This window comes from Salvelinus alpinus, chromosome 2 (assembly GCF_045679555.1).
Source record: "Salvelinus alpinus chromosome 2, SLU_Salpinus.1, whole genome shotgun sequence".
Classification (NCBI taxonomy): domain Eukaryota; kingdom Metazoa; phylum Chordata; class Actinopteri; order Salmoniformes; family Salmonidae; genus Salvelinus; species Salvelinus alpinus.
In genome coordinates, this window is record NC_092087.1 from 23,062,253 (window position 1) to 23,089,372 (window position 27,120).

General features: G+C 43.9%; 1 protein-coding gene across 3 annotated transcripts; it reads left to right on the forward strand.

Moving 5' to 3' along the window:
• On the forward strand, positions 1–27,120 carry LOC139557017 (death-inducer obliterator 1-like). Of its 3 annotated transcripts, none has more exons than XM_071371314.1 (16): positions 1–213; positions 8,439–8,559; positions 9,839–9,957; positions 10,238–11,222; positions 11,785–12,118; positions 12,441–12,665; positions 14,606–14,816; positions 17,642–18,176; positions 18,410–18,569; positions 18,887–19,003; positions 19,171–19,326; positions 19,702–19,855; positions 20,019–20,662; positions 20,912–21,001; positions 21,098–21,293; positions 22,700–27,120. In XM_071371314.1, exons 3-16 carry the CDS (start codon positions 9,876–9,878, stop codon positions 26,572–26,574), a joined length of 7,764 nt encoding a protein of 2,587 aa, XP_071227415.1. In that variant the 5' UTR covers positions 1–213; positions 8,439–8,559; positions 9,839–9,875; the 3' UTR covers positions 26,575–27,120. The 3 variants fall into 3 exon arrangements, with proteins under 3 accessions (XP_071227415.1, XP_071227421.1, XP_071227430.1); XM_071371320.1 differs by having other exon boundaries at positions 14,609–14,816; XM_071371329.1 differs by lacking the exon at positions 9,839–9,957 and having other exon boundaries at positions 84–213.

The window sequence follows — 27,120 nt, forward strand, 5'->3', positions numbered from 1 at the left end:
GGTTTCCCTGGGGTTTGTTTTGGCATCAGAATCTGGTTTTCCACCCCTGGCCTGAATTAGCGCTGTAGTAACAACTGAGCAAAATAGCTCTCCTCTAGCTGACAGTCAGCGCCATTCTGCATTGCCAGCAAGTGCGAGCCAACCATCACGAAATGAAAATGGAGGACTAAACGGAGACTGTGCAAGAACGTAAAATATCGTCAATGTTTACAAGTGGGTCGAATTGCAACGTATTATATACACAAAGTATACTTGTGTGGCATTCTTTGTCAATTACTAGATACGGTTGAATGCTGTTTATATTTGAAAGTATCTAGCTAGTTGTAAGCAGCAAGCTAGCTAGCCAGTCGAAGTGTGGTGGTGGCCTAGCTAACGTTCCACGTTTTTTAACGTAATTTGCGGGTAATACATCACGCTAATTGTATGTTCGTAAACTTAAATGATTTGGCTTTAAACGAGTCCCTATCTGTGTGTGCATTAACGCATGTTGTCTGGTGGCATGAATTCATGTTGAGGTCACTATGCATTGGGATGGCTACATAGTTTGCTACATTAAAGTGGTGGGTGTGTGATCCTTCTCGAGCTTCTCTACTTCAGTGCTTTTATCTAGTACATTTGCAAAACATCAAGTACTTGGTTAGCTAGTTGTGGCTTATAATATTTAGCCACCCAACATAAATATCATCGTTATCTAGCGAACGACGGTATCGGATTTCTCAGTGGACGCAGACGCCTTGCATTTGCGATCTACTGTTACGTTAACGGTACCACGATAAGCGGTTTGTGTCAATGATTGTTTCTTCGGTGTCATTCAGATACTTCTTTGCCAGCCACCCGAGTATGACTGTCGGGATTATAATTTGTATGATCCAAAAGACAAAGTCGAGCATGTGATGTGTTTCTACAACGGTTGTCAATATCTAGCTAGATGGTTCGCAGTGTTCTGTTAGGCCTGGACTGAGAGCTATCTAGCTAGCACAGTGTAAAATAACGTCGGGCATATTAGTATGCGATCACTGTCACTTCCCCACGATTTAGTTTAGAATAACATTGTAGCTCGCTAACAATGTTGAAGTGACCACCCCTTCCCCCAACATGCCAATTGGGGTGGGTCTCTGGGAGTGGTTTTCTCACGTCTGTCGTGACCATGATCGGGGAACAATCCGTGGTGCACCCCTCTCATCCCAGCATCGTGGTTCTCTTGTTAGTATTTTTTTCTTCCGTTGAATTGCTGTAAATTCAAATACAGACATTTCAAATTCATTTGCATTTTGTGGGTGAGGCTATTTACTTAATTACTATGTTTTAAAGGAGGGGAAGAAATGTCAATAGGCCTACCATTCTGCCTTTGAATGAGGACTCAACTCTTGCCAGTTCACTTCACCTATTTTGTGGGCCGAGTCCCTTTGCATTCACATTGCTATGTTTAGAAAGGAACCAATATATCTTTCCAATATGCACTCTGGGTTTTTACAAAGTGCAGGACAAGCCATTCAATCAGAATGTTTTATGAAGACCGCTATATATACCTACATACATTTTGGGAGCTAATATATTGCATTTAATTAAAATATAATAATTGTAATCAGAATATTCTATTAACATGTAAATTTTATTGATAACAGGATAAATGGCAATAGAATAAATGCAATTGTGCACCGAAAAGGGCAGTTTTCCCAGACATCTAGCAGTATTTCAATGTTCTGGAGAAGTGTGGATTAAGGTAAAATTTGGAGTACAGTGGCATATCCCATCCCTGCATTCAGGTACGTTTTTTGACCCCGAGTGTAACGGTAGGGTCTGTATCTTTTGGCAAGTGCTTCATCTATTGGTGAATTGTAGAAATGTGGTTACTTTGCATTGCATTTGCCCATTTAATACCATCAATATGGTCTTTTGGCGTACAATAACCATTTATATTCAGTGGTGTACCCTCCCCAACAGTAAATCAGGGATGAGAAATGCATTTGAGAATAATCAGACCAATGTAAATGGGATATTGAATCTTAACATGTGAAAGTAAATGTCAATGTTTCCCTGCATGTGTGTTTGTCAGTCATTGAAACAAACAATGGGGTGTACATTTGAAAACTTTACAACTTTGTGTATTAGGCAACTTCTATACAGCCAAAGCCATTCCCAGAGCTGTGCTAATGTCATTTTGATGTCAAGTTGTTGGTCTGAAGTGTTTATTTAGTGACCGTTTAATATGTTTTTACAACCCAGTTAAGTTTTATTATTATGATTCAGATGTTCTGTCAATTAATGCACCAATTCAGAGATAAATATGACTGACTTGAATCCTAGGCAAACCCCAAAAACTGCAGAAATGGTCTTGTCTCTCTTTTCTTGCTGCATTTGTATATCCCCCATCACCAATTACCTTTCTCATTGAGATATTATCAAATTGTAGTTGTCACATGCTTCGTTAACAGCTGTAGACTAACAGTGAGATGCTTACTTACGGCCCTTCCCAACAATGCAGAATACAATAGTAGTAATAATAAATAGTAACATGAGGAATAAATACACAATGAGTAACGATAACTTGGCCATAGACATGGGGTACCAGTATCGAGTCGATGTGCTGAGGTACGAGGAAATTGAGGTAGATATGTACATACAGGTAGAGGGAAAGTGACTAGGCAACAGGATAGACAGTAGCAGCAGTGTGTAACTGACAAATGTGAGTGTGTGGATATAGAGTAAAAAATAGTTAGTCCGGATGGCTATTTGGTTGAACTATTTAGCAATCTTGTGGCTTGAGGTTAGAAGCTGTTCAGGATCCTTTTGGTCCTAGAGGTTTCGCCTGTTCAGTACCGGTTGCCGTGCGGTAGCAGAGAGAACAGTATGACTTGGGTGGCTGGAGTCTTTGACAATTGTGTGGGCCTTCCTCTAACAACACTTGGTTTAGAGGTCCTGGATGGCAGTGAGTTCGACCCCAGCGATGTACTGGTTCGTACGACTACCCTCTTTAGCACCTTACGGTCAGATGACGAGCAGTCAAGATGCTCTCAATAGTGCAGCTGTACAACTTTTTGAGGATCAGAGGGGCCTATGCTGAAACTTTTAAGCCTCCTGAGGGGGAAGAGCCATTGTCGTGCCCTAGGGCTGGGCGATATATCAAATGATTAATTATAATGTATGCTATAGCGCGATGTTCCAACTGCCTGTATCGCTAGAATCTAGACTAGGTTTGTCGTATTTTCAGTTTTTATGAGTGATCCGTCTCCTTCGCAACTTCCCACTCAGACACAAAGCCCCTCCCCCAGCCTACTCGCAAGACGAAATGTAATTTATTCTCTGACAACAAGCTATTTAAACTCGCTATTTGAAGTTTGGTCCAGCAGAATCGGTCATATGGCCACTGAAACGCTTAGATACATTATTTTACTGTAGCAGACGACAACTTAACCTTTCTAACGATACCCTTTTTATGACTCACTCCCAAAATGTAGAGCAGAGCAGACCCTACTAAAACGAGAGTATCAATGAACATGATTGTGGGAAATTAATGCTCAGTTAATGTCGCTCCGGGCTTTACCACATACCGCTAGCAGCATTTTAGCCACAGACGTAAACGTCAGCAGTCTGGTCTGTGTTTTCTAATTGTGCAATGAGCATTAAAAGGGATTGGCAACTCATTTTCATTCTGAGAAATAAGCATCTTATCCAGGTAGGCCACTTGATTTCAATATCTAAACAAAGTGAACAGGCTAGAGGGTCTATTAATCACAGTTCAACTGTACAACTTTGTTGGCAAGCAAATAGATCCAAGTAGGCTAGACTTGAAATAGCAAGTTATCTTGGCTACTCACTAGCACGCGGGCTTGTGCTTGATGGATTTGTCTGAGACAAACCTGTGTTAATTTTCTATAATGCCTGCTACTAGAAGTTGTTCATTATTAGAAGATGTGCATGATTCTGGCAAAATTTATAACAAAAAGGGCATTTTCATAGACAGCCTTGAAAGCCAGATCAGTGATCTATTGCAAAAAGCAGGTTAAACTATTTTGATTAAATTATTAGCGTGTCTTATGGTGGTAGGTTTATATTTAGCAGTGTATTGACCTTTTAAAATGTGCAACAAAGCTTATTTAGAGAATGTATTTTTTGGGGTGGAGATATACAGTGCATTCTGAAAGTATTCAGACCCCTTGACGTTTTCCACATTTTATTACATTACAACCTTATTCTAAAATGGATTAAATTATCAATCCACACACTACCCAATAATGAAAAGAGCGAAAAGTTATTTTTTGAAATGTTTTGAAATTATACGAAAATAAATAAACAGGTACCTTTATTTACATAAGTATTCAGACCCTTTGCTATGAGACTCGGAATTGAGTTCTGGTGCATCCTGTTTCGCTTGATCATCATTGAGATGTTTCTACAACTTGATTGGAGTCCACCTGTTGTAAAATTCAATTGATTGGACATGTTTTGATATTGCACACACCTGTCTGTATAAGGTCCCACAGTTGACAGTGCATGTCAGAGCAAGAAGGAATTGTCCGTAGAGCTCCAAGACAGGATTGTGCCGAGGCACAAACCAAAAAGTTTCTGCTGCATTGAAGGTCCCCAAGAACACAGTGGCCTCCATCATTCTTAAATGGAAGAAGTTTGGAACCACGAAAACTCTAAATAGAGCTGGCTGCCTGGCCAAACTGTGCAATCAGGGGAGAAGGGCCTTGGTCAAGGAGGTGACCAAGAACCTCATGGTCACTAGCTCCAGAGTTCCTCTGTGGAGATGGGAGAACCTTCCAGAAGGACAACCATCTCTGCAGCACTCCACCAATCAGGCCTTTATGTCAGAGTGGCCAGACAGAAGCCACTCCTCGATAAAAGGCACATGACAGCCCACTTGGAGTTTGCCAAAACAAAGGACTCAGACCATGAGAAACAAGATTCTCTGGTCTGATGAAACCAAGATTGAACTCTTTGGCCTGAATGCCAAAAGTCACGCCTGGAGAACCTGGCACCATCCCTACGGTGAAGCATGATGTTGGCAGCATCGTGCTGTGGGGCTGTTTTTCAGCGGCAGGGACTGGGAGATTAGTTAGGATCAAGGGAAAGATGAACAGAGCAAAGTACAGAGAGATCCTTGATGAAAACCTACTCCAGAGCGCCTAGGACCTCAGACTGGGTCGAAGGTTCACCTTCCAACTGGACAACTACCCTAAACACACAGCCAAAACAATGCAGGAGTGGCTTTGGGACAAGTCTATGAATGTCCTTGAGTGGCCAGCCAGAGCCTGGACTTGAACCCTATCGAACATCTCTGGAGACACCTGAAAAAAGCTGTGCAATGACGCTCCCCATCCAACCTGACAGAGCTTGAGGGGATTTGCAGAGAAAATGAGAGAAACTCCCCAAATACAGGTGTGCCAAGTAGAGGTCGGCTGATTATGATTTTTCAACGCCGATACCAATGTATTGGAGGACCAAAAAAAGCTGATACCGATTAATCGTCTGATTAAAAAAAAATACATGTATTATTGTAATAATGACAATTACAACAATACTGAATGAACACTTTTATTTTAACTTAATATAATACATAAATAAAATCTATTTAGTCTCTAAATAATGAAACATGCTCAATTTGGTTTAAATAATGCAAAAACAGTGTTGGAGAAGAAAGTGAAAGTTAAATTCCTTGCTCAGAACATGAGAACATTTGAAAGCTGGTGGTTCAATATTCCCAGTTATTCAGTATTTCCAGTTAAGAAGTTTTAGGTTGTAGTTATTATAGGAATTATGACGCATCGACTATTTCTCTCTATGCCATTAGTATTTCATATAACTTTGACTATTGGATGTTCTAATAGGCACTTTAGTATTGCCAGCCTAATCTCAGGAGTTGATAGGCTTGATGTCATAAACAGCGCTGTGAATCAAGCATTGCTAGGTGCTGCTGGCAAACGCTGTAAAGTTTGAATGAATGCTTACGAGCTTGCTGCCGCCTACCACCGCTCAGTCAGACTGTTCTATCAAATCATGGACTGAATTATAATATAATAAACACAGAAATATGAGCCTTAGGTCATTAATATGGTCAAATCCGAAAATATAATTTAGAAAACAAAACGTTTATTCTCTCAGTGAAATACGGAACCGTTCCGTATTTTATCGAACGGGTGGCAACCCTAAGTCTAAATATTGCTGTTACATTGCACAACCTTCAATGTTATGTCATAATTATGTAAAATTCTGGCAAATTAGTTGGCAACGAGCCAGGCGGCCCAAACTGTTGCATATACCCTGACTCTGCGTGCAATGAACGCAAGAGAAGTGACACAATTTCCCTAGTTAATATTGCCTGCTAACATTAATTTATTTGAACTAAATATGCAGGTTAAAAAAAATACACTTCTGTGTATTGATTTTAAGAAAGACATTGATGTTTATGGTTAGGTACATTCGTGCAACGATTGTGTTTTTTTTGCGAATGTGCATTTGTTAAGTCATCCCCCATTTGGCGAAGTAGTCTGTGATTCGATGATAAATTAACAGGCACTGCATTGATTATATACAACGCAGGACAAGCTAGTTAACCTAGTAATATCATCAACCATGTGTAGTTAACTAGTGATTATGTGAAGATTGATTGTTTTTTGTATAAGATACGTTTAATGCTAGCTAGCAGCTTACCTTGGCTCCTTGCTGCACTCGTGTAACAGGTGGTCAGCCTGCCATGCAGTTTCCTCGTGGAATGCAATATAATCGGCATCCAAAAATGCAGATTACCGATTGTTATGAAAACTTGAAATCGGCCCTAATTAATCGGCCGACCTCAAGCTTGTAGCATCATACCTAAGACTCGAGGCTGTAATCGCTGCCAAGGGTGCTTCAACAAAGTACTGAGTAAAGGGTCTGAATACTTATGTAAATGTGATATTTCAGATTTATATATTTGCAAAAAAAATCGAAAAACCTGTTCGTGCTATGTCATTATGGTAATTGTGTGTAGATTGATGAGAAAAACAACCATTTAATCAATTTTAGAGTAAGGCTGTAACGTATCAAAATGTGGAAGAAGTCAAGAGGTCTGAATACTTTCCGAATGCACTGTATATCGTAAAAAAATTAAATAATAATCAAGATCAGATTTTTTTTAGGCCATATCGGCATCCCTATCATGCCCTCTTCACGACTAAGTTGCTGTGTTTGGACCATGATAGGTCCTTAGTGATGTGGACATCGAGGAACTTGACGCTCTCGACCCGCTCCACCACAGCCCCGTCAGCGTGAATGGAAGCGTGTTTGGCCCTCCGTTTCCTGTAGTCCACGATAAGCTCCTTTGCCTTGCCCACGTTGAGGGACAGGCTGTTGTCCAGGCACCATACTGCCAGGTCTCTGACTTCCCTATAGGCTGTCTCACCGTTCATGCTGTATTGATTATTCATTTGAGTCACTCACGTCATTGTTGTAGGATAGTGTCCATGCTTTGAATGTTTAAATATACAATTTCAACATGGTTGGTTCTATTTGTTCTACACCTGTTTCTCAGACATGTTTGAGGTGGAAATTATTTGGAGGTCCTCATGCTTGTGGTATTGTCAGTGGAATGGTCAAGGCCAGACTGATCTGAACGTTATTTCAAAATATAGCTAGATGCTTTGATTGTGGAGAATATATTCCCTTTTCTTAAAATGTCTGTTGATCAAATAGTTAAAATATTTTAACTTAAATTACTTCGACTATTAGGAATCTTTTATTGAGTAATCTGTGGTTTGGCACTTTTGCTCAGGGCTATTGCTTATCATACTACAGAGAGGGATGCTTTAAAAATAAATTATAATCTAAATGCTACCTGTCCAGGTTTAGTTATCTGTTTTCAGTTCCAACTGTTTGGGGGGAGCATTGTTTATAACATGTCGGCCTATTTGTTGTGTTTTGATAATAATTATTTGATAAGGATAACTACAAAGTGGGATTTAGGTTTGTTTAGTCATCAATTGTGATTGGGACACATTTTTTGTTAATCTGAATTAAATTAGGTGGGGCTGAATGATTATCTACTGGTGTGTCTTGATTACGACAAATATTTTATAACAAGTTGACTATGTCTGTACCCTACACACTGAACCTTTTTTGCAGTAGTCACTATTCTATTATGTTGCAACCTTTTATTTCAATAGGTCTAGATGAAGTGAATTATTGTTGCTAATGTGTGTTATCATGACACTAAAGGAAGTGGGTCTCATATAGACAAACTGTCAGAGAACAACCTCTGTTTCAGCAGTGTCTTGAATTTGGAATCCGTGGTGTTGTATGATCTGAAGTCCCTGAAAGTGTCCCACACATTGAAAAAAAGTTAGGAGTTGGATGGGTGCCAACCTGTTGTGATGCATTATGCTTTTCAAGGCTGTATACTGTTGCAATTTCCATACCCTCAAATGCTTAATGGATGTTTTCTGACTTATCTACAGGTCCAAGATCCCAGTACCAGACCTGTGATGAGTACTGATCAGAACCTGCTGTGAGTGGAAAAGGAGCATTTTTCTCATCAGAGAAGCACTTTATCAGTGCCCTACCACTACAGAGCAGCAGGTAGGCTCGTGTTTTATTCTGTCAAAGAACAGATGCCATGCACTCATTTGTTTGATTTACGGTGGTTCCATTTCTTTTGTAAACCATAGGAATCCTGTAAATGTAGATGTTTCAACAGACTAGGCTTGTCCCAGTAGTGGTGTTCTATATAGTTTTTATGAACTGGGTGGTTCGAGCCCTGAATGCTGATTTACTGACATCCGTGGTATATTTAAGCAATAATGCCTGAGGTGTGGTATATGGCCAATATACCACGGCTAAGGGCTGTTCTTATGCACGACGCAACGCGGATTGCCTGGACACAGCCCTTAGCCGTGGTATATTGGGCATATATCACAAACCCCCAAGGTGCCTTATTGTTATTATAAACTGGTTACCAACGTAATTATAGCTGTAAAAATAAACGTTTTGTCATACCTTTGGTATACGGTCTGATATACCACGGCTGTCAGCCAATCAGCATTCTGGGCTCGATCCACCCAGTTTATAACAACATATACCATGGGTATGACAAAACATTTATTTTTGCTGCTCTAATTGCATTGATAACCAGTTTATAATAGCAATAAAGCACGTCTGTGGTTTGTGATATAGGGCAAACATACCACGGCTAAGGGCTGTATCCAGGCAATCCGCATTGCGTCGTGCCTAAGAACAGCCCTTGGCCACATACCACACCCCCTCGGCCCTTATTGCTTAATTGTATGAATTTGACAACATGGGAAAATTTGGCCCAATTAGTGAACTGCCTCAGATTTTCTGTCCTTCCAATATCATTTTCAATATCAAATATTTTAAGAGGTAACAATGAACAGCAAGGTGATAATATGGCATTGTAAAACTGTTTTTTCTGAAGATGTACAAATATTGTTCTGTAGGAGGTGTTTTAAAATACTCATAACTTCGTTTAATCAAAATTCTTCTGCTGCTGTTTTGTCATTTTACCATGGTTGTGGTGTAACAAGAACTAGGCTCACAAGGATAAATTCACTATTCAACTACGGGTAGAGTTATCATTATAACTACAGCAGCCAACCTGCTGTAGCCATTTTGTGGAAAGGAGGAAAATTGATGGTATGAAAAGACGACAGCAATGGCTGACAAAAACAAATTCAAATAATTTTGGGAAAAGGGTTGTCTATCGATATGAAGAAAGTAGTTGAACATTGACAAAGTGCTGCTTTACCCACCCTCCCCAAAACAACCACACTCTTCAGTTAAATGGAGTTGCAGAGTAGCTATCTCAAGCTCGTCTCTTGTGCTCTTCTCTTAACTGTAGACGTTCTGTTTGAAAGTAGTGAGTGACTCCATCATCTATGGAGGAGAATGTGAGCCCTGAGCTCTATCTAGCTCTCGAGCCAGAGCAGAGCCAGGACCCTATGGATAGCAGCTCTCAAGGTACCTTGGACTAGCTTCCTTTCCCTTGTCAATGACAGGGGCATCTTGTTTGTCTAACTTTAATGGGCACTGCACTGCTGGATTCTCTGTAATTACTCTTTGTACGGTGTTGATTAGTGTGTAGGGTCAGGATTACTAGAATCACAATGGATTTCACTATTGCTATATACGCTTTGAAGACCTAATTAGCTTAGTAAATCATAGTCTTTTGATTGGCAAAATCTGCTGCTTCACGTAAACACATTATTCGTTGCCCTTAATGTGTCTATACCATCAACAGCTATCCCAGAGGACAATAAGGTCCAGAAGGACATAGTAGATAAAGAAGACCAAGAGCACGGTGACAATGCTACGGAGGAAAAGCTAGAGGAGACGGAGCAATCTGCTAAGACCACAAGCGAGTTCAAGAAGACCTGGGGATTCCGCCGGACCACCATAGCCAAGAGAGAAATGCCAGGAGACACGACTGCTGAGATCCAGGATGGCCAAGTAGGGCCTGTGCGCCGCAGCGGGAGGCAGGCCAAACGCACTGACAAGTTGGAGGAGTTCCTGCTCACCACCAAGAGAGCGCGTACAGTGGGGAGGAGGAGTGCACCTGGCAGCATAGAGGGTGGGGACCCTCCCTCCCAGACCCATACAGATGCGGAGACTGCCTCTGAGGCCAGCTTTGACGGCAACACAGAGGCCAAGTCTGTAGAGGGTAAACCAGATTCCCCAGTGAGGAAGACGAGCAGGAAGAGGATAACTCGGAAGGCTAAAGGCCGTGGCAGCTGCAGAGGTGGCTCGGTCAGTGACGATGGAAGCTCTGACAACGAAGAGAAGGGTAGTGGAGATGCACCCAAAGAGCCCCAGCCTCAGCCCCAGGAGGAGAAGGATGAGGACAAGAAGACAATCATCCCTGAAAAGAAAGAGGAGGAGGATATAGTGCAGCTGCAGCCAGAGCAGGACTCTGTGAAGAAAGAAGTGTCAGAAAAAGAAGAGAAGGAGGACGAGAAGGAGGAAAATGAAAAAGAGGAGAGTGAGGGAAAGCCCGTGGAGACCAGTGGGAGGCATGCCTCCAGGTCCAGCAGTCCTGCCAAGGCGGCCAGTAGGGGCACCAACCCAAACAAGAGAGACACCAAGTCCAGAGGAGGGGCAAAAACCCGCAAAGAGGAAGATGATGATGATGAATACCCGTCATCCTCATCATCCAGTGACTCGGGCGACGCTGAAGGATATGACCCTAATGCATTGTACTGCATCTGTCGACAGAAACACAACAAAAGGTAAGCATTTGGATGTTATTTTGCATTTCAATTGGAAATCTGATGCCTTTAGTACTTACAAATGCTTTGTCTGATCCTTCATGGATTACGGATTGTGATCAAAATAGCCTCCATTTCCCACCTACAAGGGGATGAATAGTTAGTGATTAGTTAACCTGAGTGATGTCCTTGACTTGTAAACTATTATCACAATACTTTGCAGCCAATAGGATATGTATTGCGATTCGATACTGTTAATTTACTATGATTCAATGTTTCATATTGCTCACCACATGGTCGCTGGACCAGAGAGAAAGCCATGAGAAACAAATTTTGATCAGTCAGGAAAATAAAAGTGCTCAAAACAAATTGGCCCCCTTTTTAAAAGATGGAGAACAAGCTGTGAAAGTAAAATACTGGAGTTTTGGTGCAGGTACAGCCAACTAGCGCAAAAATATAGCGACATTGTCAAAACAATGTGATATAAATTGTCAAAAATAATATCACAATATGTAACCCTCCCATTGCTACTGTTTGCATAGTAGTCTCTCTATGCTCTGCTAAGTGCTCTGTGTGCGCCCAGGTTCATGATCTGCTGCGACCGCTGTGAGGAGTGGTTCCATGGAGACTGTGTGGGCATCACTGAGGCTCGTGGACGTCTGATGGAGAGGAACGGGGAGGACTACGTCTGCCCCAACTGCACCACCCAGAAGAGCCAGACAGCCAAGCCCAATGGCAAACTCAAAGCAGCTGTCCCTGGAGCCCGCAAGGCCGAGCAGAGCCCCTCTGTGGCAGCCTCCTCACCTACAGCTGCTGCTGGTGCAGATGAGAAGGGTGGCGATGACTTGGGTATTAAAGGGAGAATAGAGAAAACAACAAACCCCAGTGGAAAAAAGAAGATCAAGATTTTTCAGGCAGTAGGTTTTCTATTACTTTTCTCATAGCTCCAGTGGATGAACCCAACAAAAAACCTGTTCAAGTTTGTCATGCCAATAATAGCTTTCTGAAAGACATCTGAGAGCTCCATATTAGGGATGAGTGTGAATACTTGATTGAAGGTTTCTATTTTATTACTAATAATTGAATAAAAGCACTCAATGTGTAAACAATGGCAACATATCAAACTCTGAGAGGTGTTTATTGTTTGTAGTGAAAGTAGGTTTTCGTTTCAGTTGTATCAGGACAGCCTGTATTTGGAACAACCGTGTGCACCTCTGTGACCTGTTTGACTTTCAACAGGCTGCAGAGGAGTCTAATCTGCCCAAATGTATCGGGCCAGGCTGTGAGAAGAACGCCCTGAAGGACTCTGTCTACTGCGGCAGCGAGTGTATCCTGAGACATGCCGCCGCAGCCATGGCAGCCAAGTCCATCTCCGAGCCCAAGCAGAAAGATGAACCTAAGCAGAAAGACCAAGACAAGGCCAAGGGACAGAAGAAAACACCTGGTACCAGGGCAACGCCCAAGGTAAACATGGGGTTCATAAGATACCGAAGATGTTTACATTTTTACCTACTGAAACTGGTTAGTAATATATTGTGTGGAGCCCAAATTAAGCATAGGCCTCATACATTCCAATGTTTTGAAAGACGTTCTCTAAATCAGGCCAAAAAAGGTACACCAATTTTGAGTGTGAATATCTCATTACCAACGGGTTATACAACTGGTTAGATTTCTTTCAGAAATATCTGAGTAATTATAGTGACCTGAAATAATGTTTATTGGTTACTTGCTAGATTGTTATTTTTTCTGAGTCATTGGTAGCAAACATTCATGGGAAGGTTGGTGATTGATTGCATCAGTTGGAACTACAGAACACAATTCTGGTCTGAGGAACATCTTGTGGAGGAGAGACAGGGGGACATTGCCCCAGGATAAATATATTTGCCGTCATTTGATTGCTATTCAATAGCTATTTCATCTATTCAGCGGTGTCTAATAAATTACAGACAACTGTCATATGATTTACTAAATTGTAATTCTTCCCCCAACATAATGAATTGGCAGCAGTTTAAAATTGTATATACAGTACCAGTCAAAAGTTTGGACACCTACTCACGAAAAGGGTTTTTCTTTATTTTTACTTAAGACATCAAAACTGTGAAATAACACACATGGTATCATGTAGTAACCAAACAAGTGTATTTTATATTTGAGATTCTTCAAATAGCCACCCTTTGCCTTATCAGCTTTGCACACACTTGGCATTTTCTCAACCAGCTTCATGAGGTAGTCAGTCACCTGATATGCTTTTCCAACAGTCTTGAAGGAGTTCTCACATATGCTGGGCACTTGTTGGCTGTTTTTCCTTCACTCTGCGGTCCAACTCATCCCAAACCATGTCAATTGGGTTGAGGTTGGGTGATTGTGGAGGCCAGGTCATCTGATGCAGCATTCCATCACTCTCCTTCTTAGTCAAATAGCCCTTGCACAGACTGGAGGTGTGTTTTGGGTCATTGTCCTGTTGAAAAACGAATGATAGTCCCACTAAGCCCAAACCAGATGGGATGGCATATCGCTGCAGAATGCTGTGGTAACCATGCTGGTTAAGTGTGCCTTGAATTCTAAATAAATCAGACAGTGTCACCAGCAAAGCACCCCCACACCATCACACCTCCTTCTCTATGCTTCACGGTGGGAACCACACATGCGGAGATCATCGGTTCACCTACTCTGTGTCTCATAAAGACACGGCGGTTGGAACCAAGAATCTCAACTTTGGACTCATCAGACCAAAGGACCGATTTCCAACAGTCTAATGTCCATTGCTCGTGTTTTTTGGCCCAAGCACATCTCTTCTTCTTATTGGTGTCCTTTAGTAGTGATTTATTTGCAGCAATTCGACCACAAAGACCTGATTCATGCAGTCTCCTCTGAACAGTTGATGTTGACGTGTCTGTTACTTGTGAAACAATTTTTCGGGCTGCAATTTCTGAGGCTGGTAACTTTAACTTATCATCTGCAGCAGAGATAACTCCAGGTCTTCCTTTCCTGTGGCGGTCCTCATAAGAGCCAGTTTCATCATAGCGCTTGATGGTTTTTGCGACTAAGGCCTTCATGTCTTAAAGTAATGATGGGCTGTCGTTTCTCTTTGCTTATTTGAGCTGTTCTTGCCATAATATGGACTTGGTTATCTTCTGAATACCAACCCGACCTTTTCACAACACAACGGATTGGCTGAAACACATTAAGAAGGAAAGAAATTCCACAAATGCAATTTTTACAAGGCACACCTGTTAACTGAAATGCATTCCAGGTGACTACCTCATGAAGCTGGTTGAGAGAATGCCAAGAGTGTGCAAAGCTGTCATCAATTACATACATAACACCATAACTTTCAATATTTTGCTATGAAACCCTTCCTGTGCCCGTTACTGATTTGAGTGAATGTCTGTCTGTCCATCCAGAAGAATTCCACCACTGGGAGGAAGACCAGCAAGAAGTCCACAGAGGAGGAAGAGTCTGACGGTGAGGCTGATGAGGATGGTGATGAAGAGTCACACGAAGAGCATCCACCGCCACCCGCCATGTCGTCCTGGTCCAGCGACCATAATTACAATGCAGTAACGCCAGAAAAGACTACACCCATAGCACCACCAACAGTGTTAAACAAAACGTGTATGTATCTCTTTGAAGGTCTTAATAATCCACTCTTAACTGTTTATCTTCTCACACTATAGGGGTTGTCAAGTGAGACAGTTGAATGTATGATATGCATTGATCTATTACGGGTTCTTTGAAAAACCACGTTGTTTGCCCATTATAAATGTGGTTGTTATCATGGTGACGTAATGGCTTAGATGAATGACCCATATCTTTGGGGAAAACTGTAATGACAATGGGTCCCCGGATGTATTCTGAGTATGTTGCCAGGGCATGGTTACTTAGTCAGGTATGCAGAGTGGGTAAGTACACATTGCAATGAATGGATACAAAGGTAAGTATTTTAGGATTTATTTTGAAAACCCTATTGTTAAAAAGAAAATCAGTAACCATGAACAAAACAATGGTTGGGGATTACTTGTGTAGATTCATATAAATTCTAGGTTACTGTATGCTGTTTGTGTGTTGGCACCATGTGGAGCGTGTGAGTATCTCCACGTGCTCCTCTTGCTGTTCATCTGAAGGCAGTCCCTCCCTCTTCTCTCCAGCAGGTAGGTCTGTGACGTTTTATCCCTGGATTTATACAGTTGACTATACAGAAATACAGCTCACTGCTGATTTAATTAAGCCATAAGTTTCTTCAGCGCAGCCAAGGAAGTATTCACTATTAGTTTTGTAAATAACGTGCTGGGTTTTAAAATAGTTTGCATTATTATTCATATTGAATGTCATGCATCCAAACTCCCTCTGCGACACTGGCAATAAAATAAAAGGTGTTAAGACAGATTTTGGATGCCTTGATTGATTATGGGAGAGGTCTTGGATTACTGGGGATGTCCTGGCCAGTTGCTCTGACAGCATGTGCCACAGATCTACACCGTGCCAGGAGGAAGTGCAAGTCTGAAGCGGACAGACTGGGGAACAGCTGGGACAGGAAATCTATAGTTTCTTCTACTGAGACAAGACCGGCTGAAGACACAGAAGCACAGAAGTATTAGAATGACTGCACAAGAAGAGTGGAAGACCACAGTCGTCATAAACTATACATAAAGAGCAGGGAGGCAGACTGTTGTCACCTAAAAGTTATACCACACTTCTGATTTACTGATATGAAAATATATGAAAGATATATTCAGGGACAATTTAGTATATTTATCACTATGAGGAACTCTGCTTTGGTTCCTAGCTTTATCCAGGTTACTTAAGAAGGCAGATATTACAGGTTGTGGATTTTTGGAGTGTGAGGGCAGTCGCAAGGTATTTGGTAGTTCATGCTCTCCAGAATCATCTTATCCACCATAATACCATCTGTCTGTTACTCTCGACCTTGAGGGATGTCATATGTGATTCACTCAACCTGCTTGCATGTCTATATCTTCTGATCTGTAATATCTTATTTTGCAGACATACAAGTTCTGATTATGACATTTTGATTGTTTGACAACGAGATCTATATTTTTTGGTACAAATCAGTCAACTTGAAATTGTGTCTCTGGATCAATTAGCAATTGTGTAGTTGGTGATGGCAGTAACATTTTCTCTTGATGGCACTCGGGTATTGCCGTTTTGCATGTACATCCCAAATTCTCATACTTTGGTAATGAGCAACACAGACATGGCAGAAAAGCTTAATGTGCTTTAACAAAGCTATAACTAATATAGATGCACATATTTTGACATGGTCATACAAATGTAATTTGAGCTAGTATGCACAACCCATGTCTGTGGAAGATGTTGCATTGATCTTGAATAGTTTTTATTGGATTGTTGAGGTTGATAATATTCCTTGACAATACATATTTAGTCTTTATTGAATTCTCATTAAATGCGTGTAACCCTGAAGGTAGATGGTGTTAGGATATCACTACACTGTTTTCTTTGCTAGCTTTGCTAGCTTCACAGCTCTACTTTCAGTGGTGAACATATCCAATTTTAGCTGGGTAGTATGAAGATATAAAATGTTCAGACATTATTTTCCTTGACATGGTAAGTTCCAAGTTCAGTTGAACTTTTGGGAAACATTGGTTGTTTTTGGGCCACTTGATAGAGTGGGTCAACTGGTGGGATCTTCAAAGACCAGACAAAGGGAGAAAGCAATAGAATTTTCGTTTTGTGGAGAAATGCCTGTACCCAGTGACTTTCTAGACAGGGTGTCTTTGGACACATCTAGTATCTGTTCTTATCTAATGGGTTGTTGATTGGGGTCCAGTGCTGTAGCTCAGGAACGGATGTAAAATGTTGGTTATGCAGGCACCATTCATATCAGAGAGCACTGTTGCTTAGTACACAGTCAGGCCTGTGAGGATTTAGTCAGCTCATCCTTTCTGATAAGACTGAAGTGTTGTCTTGCCGACATTCTTCATGAAAAGGATTACCACCATTTCAACTGATGTTAAGAGGATTGAAATTGCACCGCCAACATGATGGCGATACATTTTTGCCGGAGAATAATGGAGATTTCTAAGTTCTAACGTTCTGTTTTTATATTTATTCAACCCATTGTTGTATGTATGCATATTGTTGGCTTTTTCAGTGTGTGGAAAGATGTATTTAACCATTTTGTGTTTCTAACGTCAAGGTATTTATTTCTACATCCAACAAAGAGAGGAGGTCCTGTCTTCAAATCACCAATATTTTGTGTTTTTTGTATGCATTCTGGTCAGATGCTGTCTGACAGTCATTAAGTGAATCTAAGTGGGGATATCTTACACCACCTCAAGATCACATTGAATATTCCTACATGTTCCAAATTCAGAATTCTATTTACTTGACATTATGTTTATGATGGTTCACATACTGTTTGTACTTAAGTTTAAAATAAGTTGTTTTATCCTTCGCAGCTCCTGAAAAGGAGAGTGAAGAGGACCAGAGTGAGAAGGAACCAACCCATCCTGAGAAGAAGTCTCCTGCTTCTACAGTGCTGCTCAAAGGAGGAAAGAAGTCTCCTGGCCCCAAAGTATTAAAGATATACACCAGACGCAATAAACCAGCATCTCCAGTCAGCAGTGCTAAGGCACCAAAGAAACAACCATATCCCACTCCTAGCAAAACAACCAAATCCAAGAAACCACCACCACCACCACCTGCTGTCCTGACCCCTTCTGCCCCTGGCTCTCTAGATGCCCCACGACATCACGTCACAGGGGCCCTGAGGGTCGGCAAGTCCAGCTTTACCATCCCTAAGAAGCAGGCCCAGCCCCAGCAGAGAGACTCCTTAGGCCGTAGTCCATCCAGAATCCAGTCCTCACCAGCCCCCTCCTCCCGACGCCCTGAGCCAGCCACTTTAGCACCTTCCATGATGTGCCCGACGGCTCCACCCAACAACCAGATGAGACAGAACATCCGCCGCTCGCTCACAGACATCCTATACAAGAGGTGTGTACCCCATAAGTTTATTGGAGAGAATAGTTTGTATTGTTTTGTGAACTTCATGCTACCTAAGGTCATTCATCAGAATGTTTATATTTCTAAAAGAAAACTGTTGTAGGCCAATGGGAAATAGATTTGCCTGAAATCTTTATTAAAAAATAAAAATACTAATAAAAATAAATTAAAAAATAAAAATAAGAAATGCTCTAAATGTGAGTTGTATCTCATTGTCCCACCAGGGTGAGTGACAGTGATGATTTGAATATGTCTGAGAACGAGGTGGGAAAACTGGCTGTCAACATTGAGAAAGAGATGTTCAACCTCTGCTTGTGCACGGACAGCAAGTACAAGAACAAGTACAGGGGCCTCATGTTCAACCTGAAGGACCCCAAAAACAAGGTCAGTCCACAGAAACACAGACGTGGGCTCTTTTGTGTCTGCAGAAGAGACTAGTCAAGCGATACGTTGTGTATGCTAAACCAAATATGCTGAATGTTGAAAAGCCATGTACATTTTAATGACAAACTGTCTTTCTATATTATAGTACTGCGTTGTTGGTATGTGGGTAAATTCACTTACAACATGAATTGATCGTGAGTCATGAATTGGATTTAAATTAATCTGCTGAATATTGGAAGTTATGTTCACTCCAACCCAGATGCGCAGCCTACCAGACCTAGAATTATGTGAATGACAGTGTGTTGTTCTTGTCTCAGGGCCTTTTCTACAGGGTGGTCTGGGGAGAGGTCAGCCCCTTCAGGCTGGTGAGGCTGAGTGCAGATGAGCTGCTCTCCAAAGAGATCTCAGAGTGGAGGAAGCCTGACACCACTGAGGTAAGAGAACATGATAATGGAAACCAATAATTCTATGAACAGAGCAATACTTGGAATTTCATTGATTGTGCAACTAAATATCACTACTGAAGAGACCATGTCATTAGCCTTATATTCCCATATATTGCTACAGACACTAAGTTGATGACCTACGTTGTATCCTATAGGCTCCCAGCGCTAGATCCCAGACAGGGCAGTCCAAATCGAGCCATAGGCAGGATGCTGGCGCCCCTGATGTGGACATGGAGGACGCTCCTCCAATGTCTGATGGAGATGTGTGTGTCTCTGGCACCTCCCCATCTCCTCGCATGGCATCTGCTGCAGTAAGTGGTGGTTTTGTCTTTCATCTTCATTTTCCCTTTGGGTAATATATTGTGGTTTTACATTTGAATTATCTTGCCAACCAATCCTTCTTTAAACTGTCCCTTTGTCCTACTGAAGCTCATTGCCATCTGCCCCGCACCCTTGCATCACTCAAATCACACCCACTGTGCATAAATGTAGCTATTGTTTTTCAGTTGATCTAATGATTCATGTATCAGAACTTTATTGCCATACAACAAATGGTTCCTCAGAATAATTTTGGTATTCAGGCCCTCATCAGATTTGGCTATGGTTTATGTGCTATTTTGAGAATCCATTGAAGGTCATTTTGTTGATTTGACTGTCTCTCTGGTCTCCTTTTCCAATGTGTTCAGGAACAAGAGGAAGCTGGCTCCACTCCCTTCTCTGGCTCAGTTCAGGCTGGGGTGAAGAGTGGCAGTGCCCTGCCAGATATCTTCAGCATGATGCGGGACACCACGGCCGAACACAGGGCCCATCTCTTTGACCTCAATTGCAAAATCTGTACAGGTAAAAATGAATGAAAAGAATGAGAGGTGAAGTGTTTTGATGGTATGTAAGAAACGGTGGCATATGTCCCTCAAAGATCTGAGGAAATATCTTAATTCCTATTACTCCATGCTTCACTTAGTGGATTTGAAGGTTTAAGCAGCCTCTGTCTCCTCTCTTCCAGGCCAGAAGTCTGCAGACGATGAACCAGCAGCCAAGAAGGCCAAACTCTCCAAGAAGCCCGAGGTGAGGCAAGAGGTGAGACGCTTGCCCAGGTCCTCCTCAGGTGAAGGTGTCCTGGTCAATTATCCCGGCAGTGAGACACCAGTCCCTGAGCCCCTGCCCTACCATGAGGACGCAGGCATCATGTTGCCTCCACCCCAGACCCCAGCCCCTGTCACTGTACCAGCCGTCTCCTCTGTCAGCATCACCCGCAGAGATCCCCGCATGGCAAGACACAGCTCTGGAGTGACGGTCACCCACTCAGCCCCAGACACCTCCATGGTAGCACCAATCTCAACAGATACCTATTCAAGACCCATTCCAACAGAGTCCTATTCAAGACCTATCCCAGCAGAGCCCGCTCCGGTTGTAGTGATGGAGGTGGTGCCCAAGGGGCCCCTCCCCATGCCCCCGGCTCCTCCACCCTCCATCCCCAGGCCCGTCATGCAGAAAGCTGCCTCGTCAGAGCCTCCTCCAGAGGGTGAGACTGCCATCTTCCTCCATAGTCAGGAGATGATGTGGAAAGGATTCGTCAACATGCACACCGTGGCTAAGTTTGTCACTAAAGCATACCTGGTCTCAGGAACCTTTGAGCACCTGAAAGAGGTTGGTTATTCATTTGTTTGAAAAAAACTTAGGTCAATGGTAGTTTTTTTTACGTGAGCTAAGAAAAAACACATTGTAGAACTAATAACTCAGAGACTGACATGACAGCTGTTATATTTTAATCATAGTGAAACTTGAACTCAATTTTGACCAGAATAAATGTATTACTTGTTTGATCTGGTTGTGAATAGATGTGGTAATAATGTCATCAGAGTTCAACACAAAGGTGACATTGTTAATCCTGTATAGGATCTACCTGACACCATCCACATCGGAGGCCGAATCTCCCCCAGCACCGTGTGGGACTATGTGGGGAAACTAAAAACGTCTCTGTCCAAGGTAAAGCTGTTCACCATGAGGTATTTATACACAACCTACTTCCTGGTCGAGGACCCTAAGGTCATACCTCTCTCTTTGGGTTTGCTCTGTCCCCAGGAGCTGTGTCTGATCCGGTTCCATCCAGCCACAGAGGAAGAGGAGGTGGCCTATGTCTCTCTCTTCTCCTATTTCAGTAGCAGGAAGCGCTTTGGAGTGGTCGCCAACAACAACCGCCGCATCAAAGACCTGTACCTCATCCCCCTGAGCTCCAAGGACCCTCTGCCCTCCAAACTGTTACCCTTCGATGGGCCAGGTAAGCATCTGCAGGGAGACACAGAGGCCTCTGATAATCCACACACTGGTTTCAATATGATGTGTCAATATACCTGAACATAATTAAGTTAGTAATGATGTCAGTCTATAGTTTATTTCTGAGTGGTAAGTATCTTCAGGGTTTAGTTTGTTTTCTTCTGTGTGAAATGAGAGCTTGTTTCATGAAGTTGATTTATGATATACACTGTAGGGGGCGATCATGTGCTTTTGTTGTTGCCTTCCTCTTTGAACATCCCTCTGTACTTTTTCTGTGCACTCTCTGTACTTGTGTATATTATCTTGTATCACATGTCTGTCTTAAATAAAGGATGTTGTGCATCACAGGTTGGTGCCACCTTAGATGTCAGTCTCAGCCTGTTGTTTTTAAGGCTCACCTTTTATTCTGCACTGTAGATACTCCAGTGAAAAATGTTTGGGTAATGATGTTGTTTCTGAAAATGACATCTGCCACAGTATGTTACATTTAAAGTGTTCTACACTGCAACTTGGTGTACTGCATTAGTGGATCTCCAGTACTTACATGTCATAACTGAAGCGGCAGCACCTGACCTGCACCTAGCCCATCCCATACCACAAACTGAATGCCTGGGGAGCCATGGTAAGTTATCTTGAGAGAGGTCCAGCTCAGTGAGCCTTGGACAGAGATTGGCCCACTCATGTTGCTGTTTTCAAGAAGATTAAGGACAAGAATAATCTATGGCTTTCAACCACTTGTCAGACTGAATTTAAGAATCAAGAAACACATCCATTTAGTTTGTCAGCAGAGGTTGGGTTGGTATGTGTCTTTAAAAAAGTAAGCTGAGTGCAATGCACTGTACAACACATATATTGTCTTTTTTATATGGCATCGTAATAAATATTTGGAAATGTCCACTTATTTACAAGTGACTTCATGAGAATGCATACTAATGACAATCTAGGAAGATGAAAAGCCTTTTGAAACTGGTGAATGTGAGTGTTTGTGTAACTTTGAAGGGTGATGAGGTTGTTTGATCAAACAGGAACATGTAGTCTAATGCAGTGCAGACAGTTACATTTCTCAAAGTATGATGGGAAGTTTGACTGCTCAGCATTTTGATGATTCTTACTACTTTTATAAAGGTTGTCTATGGCCTACAATTCTTGTTTTGTATTCTTTTGACACATTCATATTATAATTTAATGGTTATACTTTTACCTGATTATACAGGTGGCATTGTTTGCTCATGTTATCGATTCTTTGAACAATTCAAAATGGAAAGTGAAGACCACTTCAAACAGATCTGTGTCTCTGGAAATGTTTTTTTGATTCTAATTGAGATATGCAGTATACAAGTATGTGAGTGGATACATATGTTCTAGAATGTTTTTATTACATTTTCATTATTTTACCTTTCTGTCTTGTAGGTCTTGAGCCAGCGCGCCCTAACCTCCTCCTCGGCTTGGTGATCTGCCAGAAGGACAAGAAGCGTGCTGTAGCCTCCTTTGAGACTGAAGAGAAGCGTTCCATGACCCAAATCAGAGACCTAGATGACACAGGCCTTCCAAAACCAACCTCAGCCGTCAAGGCTGAAGTGAAAGCAGAGAAAGCCTTGCGGTACACCCAAGATCTTCCCTTCAACACATCCCCCCCAGGTACACCTCCCCCTCTCAGCTCCTCAGGGACCTCATCCACCTCCATGGCAGCCTCATCAGTGCTGTCCTTCCTGTCCTCTGTCAAAGCCCCTGCTATAGGCAGAGAGTCACCTTCCTCCAGCTCTGCTGCGTCCTCTGCTACCAATGCCACCCCCCTTCAGACCATCCTGAAGACTTTGTTTGGGAACAAGATGCAGGACTCTGAGGCCTCCATGTCCCCTTCTGAGCATGGTGCTGTTGATGTCTCAGCCGGCCCCGCTACTCTGCTTGATCCCATCGTTCAGCAGTTTGGACAGATTTCTAAGGAGAAGCAGATGGAGGAGGATGAGGATGACCGACCATATGACCCAGAGGAGGAGTATGACCCAGGTATGGGCTATGGAGCACCCCAGAAGTTAGTTAAAGAACCTGAGGTCATCAAGCAGCCAGAGGCTACGGATCTGGACGATGTGGCCTATGATCCGGAGGATGACACCATCTTTGAGGAGGTCAGGACTGATGTCCCTGGTCAAGCCAGGGCCGCACCTGGAGGTCTGACCAAACAGCAGAAAATGCTGGAGGATCTCAACAAACAGATTGAGGAGCAGAAACGTCAGCTTGAGGAGCAGGAGGAATCCATCCACCAACCAGGGTCAACCAAAGGGACATCAGCTGCCTCGTTCTCAGTCATTGACAGCTTGATCTCACAGCCATCCCTACTGGCCAACAGTCAGCTCCTGCAGCTGGGAAAAAAGGTTGATGAGTTGATGAAATCCTCCTCTGCTGCCGCTCCTTTGATTAACCAGAGAAGGGACCCAAGGCAGAGCAGGGACCCCAGGCCGAGTAGAGACCCCAGGAGGCTAACCTCAGACTCAATAGAAAAAGAAGAGACACCTCTTCCTGCTCCTGTCACAGCCACCACGCAACCACCACAGACTGATGCCCAAGAACCAGAAACACCACTGTCCCAAGAAGAGGTTATAACAGAATCTCTTCCCTTCCTGGAATCAGACACAACAGAGGAGTCCATTCCCCTGTTAGGTGAGCGTGTAGAACCTGATATGGAGGTCAATTACGTGGAGAAACGAACTGTGGAATCGGAGAAAGTCGACCCAACCAAGAGTGACTTTGACAAATACAGTATTTGGCCAAATGCAGCCAGCATTTTAAAGACAGGAGAGATTTCTAATTCTGAGCAGAACAGTCAAGAGTCTACGTCCTCTGGCTACTTCAAGATGTCCGCAAACAGCTCCTCAGCTTCACCTACAATTCATGTACTGTCTCAGAATGTCAACCAGGATAGCTCCACCCTAGTGGACACTCAATCCTCCCACATGTTACACATGGAAACATCAGGCTACATGGACTATGGAGCTCCTCCTGACATTCCGCCAACAGCCACCTTCCCACCCCACCTTGGACCCCGACCGATGCAAGGTCCACCTCCAATGCTTGGGCCACCACCCATGCAGAGTATTCCTTCCTTGTCAGGCTCTCTACCTATGCAGAGACCTCCACCCATACCGGTTCCTTCACCCATGCAAGTGGAGAGTGACCAGTCTCAGTACTCTCAGTATGGGTCAACTCCTGCTGCTTACCCTCCCTATCAGAACCAGTGGGGTGGCTCTCAGCAGCAGTATGAGGCACCCCTTGGACCTCCACTCCAGACCATGATGCAACCCAGAGGACCCCCTCCATTCCAGCCGATGGGCCAGAGAGCTCCACCTCCCCAGATGTTCAATGCCCCCATGGGTTCCCTGGCTCCCCGGCACATGGGGCAGCAAGGCCCACCTCCAGGCCAGTTCATGGAGGGCCATGGCCTTCCCCCACCTCCTACTTTTGATGGGCAAAATGGTTTAGCTCCAGCAAGGTTCACTGGACCCCCTCCTCCATTCAACTTCCCTGGACCCAGAGGCCCCCCTCCTCCCTTCACAGGGCCTCCCCCAGGCCACTTTGACAACAGAGGACCCCCTCCATCCCACTTCCCCGGACCCAGAGGTCCTCCGCCTTCTCATTTTGGGGATCATGGGTCCCAAGCACCCATGATCGACCCACCAAGAGGCCCTGTAGACCAGTACAACAATGCCAGTGTTGGTTCCTACCAGCAGAGCATGGACCATCACCAGGGTCAGACCCCTCCACACATGTACAAAGACAACCAGGCTCCCCCACCAGGCCCCTCTTACAGAGGACCTCCACACTACCAGTATGAGGGGCGGAGAGGTGCGCCTCCCAGTGGAGATGTGGGTGAACAGCATTTCCATCCACCTAACCAGTTTCGGGGCTCTAGAGCACCCTCCCCACCACCACACAGGGGATCTTATGATGACCAGAGACACCCTCAAGACCACCGGGGGGGCCCACCTCAGCATTTCGGAGGACCTGACCGGTTTCGCCTTGACAATCCAGGAGACTTAAGACCAACCCGCCACAGTGGGCCACTGCTCCCGACCCCTCCAGAGGGCCCCATACCTCTACCAAACCGCACGGGGGGTCACAGCCCAGAGTCCCACACGGATGACCACTGGCGACGACACTCGCCTGACATGAGAAGGAGCAGCACCACCAGAGAGGGCTCAGAGCCCCGCGGTGGAGACAGTGCCAGTCGGTTTGAGGGTGGCCACAAAGACCGGGAGCCAATCCCTGTTTCCTCTGGATTGTCGGAAAGGCAGAAGGATCTGTCTGAGGACCGCAGGAGGGAGAGGGACCATGAGGGGCCTCACGGGGCCAGGCCATGGGAGAGGAGCCAGGGCAAGCGCTGGAGCCGGGAGAGGGACAGGGGCAGGGAGAGAGACCGAGGAGAGAGGGAACGCAGCCGGGAGAGAGACCGCAGCAGAGGGAGGGCGGGAGAGCGGCACAGGGTTCCAGAGGGAGAGCGGCACAGGGTTCCAGAGGGAGAGCGGCACAGGGCTCCAGAGGGAGAGCGGCACAGGGCTCCAGAGGGAGAGCGGCACAGGGCTCCAGAGGGAGAGCGGCACAGGGCTCCAGAGGGAGAGCGGCACAGGGCTCCAGAGGGAGAGCGGCACAGGGCTCCAGAGGGAGAGCGGCACAGGGCTCCAGAGGGAGAGCGGCACAGGGCTCCAGAGGGAGAGCGGCACAGGGCTCCAGAGGGAGAGCGGCACAGGGCACCAGAGGTAGACGGGCACAGGGCACCAGAGGTAGACGGGCACAGGGCACCAGAGGTAGACGGGCACAGGGCACCAGAGGTAGACGGGCACAGGGCACCAGAGGGAGACGGGCACAGGGCACCAGAGGGAGACGGGCACAGGGCTCCAGAGGGAGACGGGCATAGGAATCCAGAGACAGACAAGAGGAAGGACAAGGAGAGAGACCGTGACCGAGAAAGGGACAGAGTTAGGGGGAGAGAGCCTGACAGGAGAGACTACGACCGAGAGAGAGCCAGGAACAGAGACCGAGAGAGAGACAGAGAAAGGAAAAGAGACAGGACCAGGAGCAGAGACCGGGACAGAGGCAGGGAGAGAGAGCCTGACAGGAGAGAAAACGACAGAGACAGAGCACGGGACCGAGAAAGGGACAAAGACCGAGACCGCCGGGACAGGAGCAAGAGCAAAGAAAAGAGAGAAGACAAAAAAGAATCAAACAAATCTTATGTCCCAAAGGAGAATGATAAACCTGCAGGGGTGGAAAGTGATAAAAACACATCATAATGTCTTACTTCTGTGGACCACTTTTCTCTGGAGTAACTCAATCACCCTGTGACTTTCACTTTCAGTATCATAACTGTACATGTAAATAGACATTATTGTGAATGCTCTTGTAGTTGAAAGGTCTACACATTTTGTATTCCTTATGCCATTTTATACATTTTAACACATTTAAAGGAACTAATTTTGTGGTCTTAAGTATGATACCATGTAATTTATATATTACAGTACCTTCACATGGTACAATAATCACATGAAAGTAACTAATTAACTCCCTTCCTTGTAATGTAGATATGAATGTATTTGTGTATATACTGGTATGTTTTTAATCACATTTTTCTAAGTAGAGAAATTATAAGCCATATATCTGGAATGGATAATGTGAGAATTGAGGAAACACATTGATTGCTATAGTCTAACGTATATGACAGTATGTGCTTGTATGTTCATCAGTCAAGCACTGAATGGTTGTATCTATAGTATTGCTAATTACAGTTGAAATGTCCTGATTTTGTTTAAACTTGGCCAATTAAACCTACTTTGACTACA